Source organism: Eurypyga helias, unplaced genomic scaffold, assembly GCF_000690775.1.
Source record: "Eurypyga helias isolate BGI_N326 unplaced genomic scaffold, ASM69077v1 scaffold12778, whole genome shotgun sequence".
NCBI lineage: Eukaryota > Metazoa > Chordata > Aves > Eurypygiformes > Eurypygidae > Eurypyga > Eurypyga helias.
Genome location: NW_010265027.1, coordinates 1 through 7,771, shown reverse-complemented (window position 1 = coordinate 7,771; position 7,771 = coordinate 1). Strand labels below are relative to the sequence as shown.

The 7,771-nt window shown below is 51.1% G+C and overlaps 1 protein-coding gene across 1 annotated transcript; it reads right to left on the bottom strand.

The window, feature by feature from the left end:
- Positions 1 to 933: 933 nt before the first annotated feature.
- Positions 934 to 7,768, bottom strand: UBFD1 (ubiquitin family domain containing 1; the record flags this gene model as incomplete). Its single annotated transcript, XM_010156586.1, has 6 exons — positions 934 to 1,440; positions 2,687 to 2,769; positions 5,776 to 5,881; positions 6,059 to 6,124; positions 7,286 to 7,494; positions 7,576 to 7,768. Coding segments are annotated over 6 exons (768 nt in total), but the record flags the coding sequence as incomplete, so codon positions are not given.
- Between the last annotated feature and the right edge of the window lie 3 nt (positions 7,769 to 7,771).

Below are 7,771 nucleotides of genomic sequence, written 5' to 3'. Positions count from 1 at the left end.
GGCTTCACGAGCCGTCGGACCAGGGTCAAGAGAGCAAACGCGGTTCAGTCTGACGGCGCAGGACGGCCCGTGCGGGGCGTGCACCTCGTCGGGGCGGAGAGGTCCGTTCGGAAACCCCGAGACCCACGGCACGGGAGCTGCGGAGGCGATGCGTGGAACGTCGCCAACCGAGGGCGAGGAGCGTTATCTAGGCGAGCGCTCCCTGTGAGTCGGAGCAGAACAGCTGAAAGATATTTCAGGTTCCAAAAACCACCCACTGTACGGGGCCGCTGCACCAGGACAGGTTCACGGAGTAAGATCACTGTACGTTCCCAAATCCGGGTCACAAAAGACTCGGATTATTTAGGATCTGCAGTTGTTTTGGATCAAAAGCAGCACCCGAGCTTCTCTCTTCCCCGCTCCTCCCACCCCCGAACGGGGCAGGAGGGTCTCTGGGGTGAGCTCTGCGTCGCTGCTTCACCCTGCTCGCGCCAGGCAGCAGCACGCGGCGTGCTCCAGGGAATCTTCCAGGAGCAGGTCAAGTGGCATCGCGACAGCAGTGGATCCCGGACCGCACCATGCACGGCCAAAAGACACTCCCAGAAACAAAGCATTCCTGGGGCAGGAGAGGAGCAGAGGTGTGCAGCAGGAGGGGAAGCACGCAGCGGCAGGAAGGGGGACAGCGAGCAGCACCAGGTCACTGTGGCCACCAGCCACCCACAGCGGGATGCATCGAACACGCCACGCCGGAGCCAGCCCAGAGCTTCCAGGATGGAAAAGAGGAGCGGGAGGGTGGGAAGCAGGGCATCTTCGGGTTAAAACAAACATTAGCTTTGCTACCAAAGAGTTAAACCCGAAATAAAGGGCCGGCAGAATATGGCTTACTGAACACCCACACTGCACACGGTTTAAGGTTTATTCTTAAAAAACGGTTTCCGAGACTCCCAGCCACGAGCACGTAACTGCAAGATTAGGAAAAGAGTTCGTTCAAACCACGTAAAAAATCCTCAGTAATACACTGTAATATTTTCTTTGTAAAACTAAATTGGAAGATCAACTCTCAGCAGATTTAAGTGTATTACACACAGTATTTTGCAAATTAAGATTTATTGATTTCCACTGTATTTGCTTTAAATATGGTTGAAGCTGACTGCAGAAAAGGGATGGTGAAATCTTTAAGTTAAAAGTAAACTAATGGTGAAAGAACATCACCTCTGGCTTCCATCAATGCCTCGTTTATCATGTTTTATTAATAAGTTCCAGGACTATCACATCCAGGGATGTTGGAGGCCTCTCCCAGCAGTGTCCTTAGCTTTGTGCCATTCTCCTGTGCCAGAGGTGAGCGTGCTTTCAAAAATACTGCCACTTCCCCAGCACCGTGTCTTTGATTGCATCAACATATTGAGTGGGTACCCAATAGACCCAGTAGTAAGACGCTTCTGTGGGGCCCAGCTGAAATGCCTGCAAAGTTAAAAACGACAGCGTTTACAAACGGGAAACAACAGCTCATCCCAGCCGACAGACACAGCTTACCCCTGCAATCTCGAAGTCCGTCACACCTACTGCCTCCCTCAAACACCGGGCGCACGCTACAGTCCTGCCACAGGCGACTAGAAAAGCATTCCTCGGAGCAGCCAGGCCGCGAAGCGCCAAGGAAAGCGCTGAGCTCTTTCCTTTTACCACACGGCGTCAGCCACAAGAATGCCTGGCCGGGTTCAAGAACACGAGGAAATCCTCCCGGGTGACAGAACCTGCAGCGTAGCTCACAGTCTCCCGAGGCACGGCCAGAACCACAGAGTGGGGGACCCAAGCAGGAGCCGAAACAGCGAGCATGTTTCCATTTCAGATTTGGTATTTCGGCATCACACCCTGCTCTCCTGTCAGTACGGGCAGGAGTGGAGCACCACGGCACGCCAACAACCCCTGCCCTTGCCTTCAGGTAAGAGTTCACTGTACCACATTCTGAGGAGGGCATTTCCTGCAGGGGTGGTCAAAAATTAAGTGATTTGGACAAAGACTAGACCAACACCCTCCTGCAGACAACGCTTAAGGTATAGCATTTCCCCTTTCTTCCCCTAAAGAAGGAAACAGACCGGTATCAGGGACTTACTTCCACATTAAAAGTTAGTTACTGTACTTTGGAAAGGAAGACCTCAAAAACCCCTGTGGATTAAAAGAAACAGCCCAAAAAAAAAAAAAAATCAGTAGAATCAGCACCGTTCTCTTCTCAAATGTGTTACTTTTCTAGTCAGACCACCATTTTTTTTCCTGAAAATTACATATGGGGGGAAAAAAAAACCCCAACACAATGAGAGCATCAGGTTGCTCTTTGTAACCTTCAGCCAGGCCTCTTGTTCACAGAGATACAACAGAACCTAGAAACTAAACTAGAAACAGAAAAAATACCACTAAGATGAAGAAACCCTGAGCGATACCCTGGGTGTTTTCACTGCTGCCACACTGACAAAGGATACGAAATAACACTGAAGCACCAGCGCCCGTGCGAGACCAGGCCGGAGCGGAGCAGGCACACAACGCGCCACCCCACAGCCTTTACACTGCGACAGCGGACCGCGTGCCCATTCCTGCCTTCCGCAACACAGGCTGGAATCACTATCCACCTCCGACTTGGTCTGCTTTAGAAGCCCTCCTCCTGCACGCCTGCATAAAGCGATCAGACCGGTATGAAAGCGGAGGCTTTACTTACCATCATGTGATAGTCCTCATGTCCTTCAATAGGTTCACTCACCACATTTTTAATGGACCCCATGGGTAACTTTTCTGTTCTCTCTACATCAAAATTGATCAAAGTGTTATTTCTGATACAGGGAGAAGGAATATTTCTTATTCATTTCAGACACCACCTCCAGTACTTCCAAAAGCTCCTCCTGTCACCTCCCTCTTGGGGCGAGCTCTGGATACGTGCTGCTGAGAAGTCCCCCCTCCACAGCTCCCACACCCCTGCTGGCACGCTGATAACTTAAAGGAATCCAAGACCGGACCTCTCAGCTCCTCACGTTTCATGTCTCCGCGTCCTATGGAGCGTACTGATCCGGGCCTAGAGCGAGGGGAAACCCCTGCCTGTATCTCACGTCCTCCCATAGGGAGCTGTACTCGGACTGCAGGATTGCTCACCAAAGTGCAAGGTGTAGGAATCCACAGGGTGTGAGGATACTCGGGACTGAGTACCAAGATGACCCCACACTCTGCAGAAACGACAAGGCTGAACGAAGACAGGCTAACCCGCACTCGGAAAGCCTCGTTCTGCCTTTGCCGGAGGCAGCGTTCAACCGTGCGCTGGTTTTGGCTGGGACAGAGCGAATCACCTCCACAGTAGCTGTATGAGGCTGTTTGGGATTTGTGTTGGAAAGCGTTGCCATCCCAGGCCTGTTTATGTTATTGTTGAGCAGTGCTTACAGAGTCAAGGCCTTTTCTGCTCCTCACCCCCACAGCGAGCAGGCTGGGGGCACAAGAAGCCAGGAGGGGACACAGCCGGGACAGACCCCAGTGTCCCAGAGGGATGGTCCAGAACACAGGGCATCTGCTCAGTGCATAGAGCTGGGGCAGGGGAAGGAGGAGTGGGGGGGATGGTGCATTTGGAGTGATGGCATTTGTTTTCCCAAGTCCCCATTGCACGTGACAGAGCCCTGCTTTCCTGGGAATTGCTGAACACCTGCCCGTGGGGAGCGGTGAAGGAATTCCTCGCTTTGCTTTGCAGACACGGGTTTTGCTTCCATAATTAAACTGTCTTTATCTCAGCCCACGAGTTTTCTCACTTCTACTGTTCTGATTCTCTCCCCCACCCCAGCCGGGGGGAGCGGGGGAGCAGCTGAGTTGCCGGCTTGAGTTAAACTAGGACAAACTCTTACTATAAAAGCACAGGGAAGGAAATATTGATGAGTAATTATTGAAAAAAACAAAAAGAGCAACCGAACAAGAAGATGACTACGATTACAGGACAGAGTAATGCCAGTCAGCTGGCGGTAAGCAACCAGAACGACACAGCATACAGCTCTCGGCAGACTTGTCTCAGTTCTGTCCTCACTTCCCGCTGAAGACTTAACTCCAAGATCCTCCCCTTACAGTTCCGGGCTTCAGTAGCAGCTTAAGATTATCTTCTTGGACAGGAGACAGAGAAAACCATAAACACACTACAAGGAGAAAGAGAACTACGGGTTCCTTAGGCCTATCCCACCAAACCAGGAAAAACAAAGCACCTACCCACAACAGGCACACAGGGAAATAAACCTGGAAACGGGAAAACGAACGCTCTCCACCTCAGGGCCGCGACCAAGCCGACTCCCAGCCACGCGTCAGACTCGCGCCACTCGCCGCGTACAATCGCGCTGCTCACTCCTTCAGCGTCCCACAAACCAGTCGCTGCTGCCAGCGCCTCAGCGACAGACAAACCCTCTACAGGAGCGACAGAGCGACCGCAAGCATCTGCCTACGCCGAAGCTCAGACCAAAGGCACCAAGCGAGGCGCGGGGAGGATCGTTCTCAACCTCCCGGGACTAGCCAGTGAAGGCCTGTGTTAACACCCAGTTGGTTCTATCCAAGCCCGTACGTGCTGGCATCTGCCGTGAACTTCTCGGAGTGGGAAGGAGGTTTTTTCCAACAGCCAGCAATTACAACCGTTCCCTAGAGGAAGCAAGCTGCTGCTAATTTTGGGAAGTGGGGAAACAGGTTACATGAAAGAGGGGTGACTGACTCCAAGAAGAATCATATTTCACAGCTTCAGACACACTCACCTAGAGCGCTTCAGAAACATGAAACTTGAAACTTCTCTGAAGGCAAAAGAGAGGATTAATTTCCTAAATACCAACCGTGTTTAGAACACGTTATCAATAACAACAAGGCCTGGCTGCCCAAATGACAGAGGAATAAGAACAACGTCTGGCTCCCTCACTTAGCCCAGGAGAAAAGTCACCGCGGCTGGTACCGACAGGGGTTTTAAAGCCAAAAAATCCTTCACAGTCAAGCCCGTCCTGTAAAGGAAAGGTTGAAAACTCCCGAGATCTCTGCTTACTCTGGAAATAAGGCAGCAGCTGAAGGTGCCATCCAAAGCTAGTATGCCCACCCAGTTTGGTTACTTCACTGGGAGAGGGAGCAAGCACTCCTGAGCCTCTTGCTTGTCACTCTAGCACGGTCCCACCCTGGTCAAACCCAAGGAACACAGCTGCCACTGGAGGGAGGGGGTTAGCTGAGACGCGCCCAGCAAGGCACCTCATCACCACAGCACCGTCAGCTCCCCTGGCAGCGCTCGAGACGTAGAACGATTCCTCTGCACTGCAACACATGCCACAGTTCCTGCAGCGGCACATCACTGAAAGACGACACCAACTCAGTTTGGTTGGAAGGACGGATGAAGACAGAGATGCCAACACTCCTAGTTTTAATCCCGGTCCTAAAATCTCCTTCTAAGTCCTGGCCAAGTCATTCAGCCTCTCTGTGAGGCTGGCATCAAGCCAGCGTTTACGAAGTGCTTTTGAGAAATGCTAGAAATGCCAAATACCATCATTTACATTTGGAGCCACGAAGAGCAGATGGGAACATTCATCTGCTGGCTCGGCTGAACTCAAGATTTACAAGGGCAGAAGGCAAACACCAAGTACTACTCAGTGACCTGGGAGGATGGCATTTGGGACGAGGAAGCAAAATTTACTTCTGACGTACTGCAGCGCCAACATTATTCCCTAAACACAATTTACTCACACCAGACGCTACTTCTGGGTGACACAATTCACTTACAGCCCAACTACCAATTACTCTCCTCAGAGTTTGAGAGTTGCTCACCTTTTGTGCCAATCCATAGCTGGTCTTGCTCAAGTTTAAAGGTCAGTCTGACTTTCCCCCCTGACTTGTTGTACATGCCCGATAGCGGCACTGTTGGCAGGCGCTCCTACAGAGAGGCAACAAGGTTAAGGACTTGAACAGGAAAAGCTGTATTCTCTTAGCTTGTTAAGCCTAAGGACAATCCATCTTTTCAGTTTTCTGCTAAGACAGCAAAGACAGGTCTCAAGCCACAAAAAAGCTTCTCTCACAATTCTGAGAACGTCTCAAGTACTTATTTACTTACCTGAACGCCTTTAACAGAAGGCATCACGTCATCAGGTTTTCCTTTATCCAATACTTTTCTGTGTTGCTACAATATAAAGAGAAAAATTAGAATTTACAGAAACACAACAGAGCTTTTCAGTTTACTTCCAGCCGAACCCTTGGCCATATCCCGACAGCACAGAGAGACGGTTAAGGACTATACACAGTCATGTGTCACACAGGAGAGGGTTAATTTTCAAAGTTAACTGAACACTTGCCATGACAGTCTGAATAAATTATACAAATGAATAAACCCCCAATGTAATGCAAGGGACAACGTCCCTTCTAGAACCGACACACAAACACGTATCTGTAAAAAGTCCCGGGTACCCCTCGGATATCACACATGCTGACCCACGGCTGGCATTTGGCAAGACAGTTTTAACAGTCAAGGGTTATTTCCAGTGAATGGCAGAAACCCCTCCACCCCTGACAGTGCAACACACTGTCACACAGCACCAAACCAGACCAGATTAGAGCAGTAGTAACCACGAACACCATGCTCACAGCTTGTAAGCTGCCGAGTACCTTTAAACAATGATGGAACTTAAAGTGAACGTGAACTATGACAAATTACAGAAAAACAAAAGCACGTTTCATGAAGATTGCAGGTCAACGGTGCACTACTTAACATTTCATCAAATGTATTCTGAGGAAGGTACGGGTCTGGTAGTGCCTTGAGCCGAAAATCCTTTATCAGCCCACAACACTGCAGCCAAACCAAGCGTCACTGCACTCCCTGCTGGACACAGCACCTCCAGAAGCGAGAGGAGCACTCAGCACGTGTGCTCCCTTCAGCGTGGGGCAGCTGAAGGAACGGCTCCTGTGCTGCTCCTTTCAAAGGCAGTCTTTGCAGACCAAGTTCTTTTATGCCAACAACAATTAGTTACCTTCTAGATATGATTACACCGTGGTGGAGCTAACGACCATGAAACATTTCGATCGTTCCCTATTTCTTGCCGGAAGCGTTAGGCTGTAGGACCAGCACAAGCGGTGTCTTGCAAAGCCCCAGCCTGCGCCAGGCCAAACGCTACCCTGCTGCTAGAACTCCCCTGCAGAGAGCCCTCCCTCCACGGCTCAGCAGTGAGAGGAGAAGCCCCAGCCTGCTCTCAGAAGGCACAGGACCCAGAGGTGACTGCAGAGTATTACAAGAACCGCGTCAATCCTACAGGTCCCCCACACCAAAAATTATTGAGACATCAGTAACCTTTTGTCTGCAAAGTGGCTCCTTTTTGTTTTCTTCAGCTTTGACCTCCTGTTGAGCAGCTTCTTTGGGTGTATTTACTGCTAAAACATCGTTGATGGTAGAGCCAACAACCATTATTTTCGCCCCGTTCGTTACTTTGATTTCCCGCAACGTTTTCTCCTCTGGTAGAAGTCCCTTGAACATAACTTTCTGCATCGCAGGTGGAAGGCCTAAGAGGCAAGAATAACGATTACGAGACCGCCTGAGAGCGGCGAGAGGTGCGGGCTGAGGCAGCGGCAGCCCCGACAGACCTGTGAGCGCGTGGATCTTCTGCTTCAGCTCGGCCCCCGTGCTGTCCAGGCAAAACTTCACGTCGTACTTGTTCTTGTTCCAGATAACCTTCAGCTCCACCAGCTCCTTCCCGCCCTCCGTGTCTCCGCCGTTGCTGACAGACGCCTCCGGGGCATCCCGGCGCTCGTCGCCCTCCGGAGACCTCCCCGCCGCCGG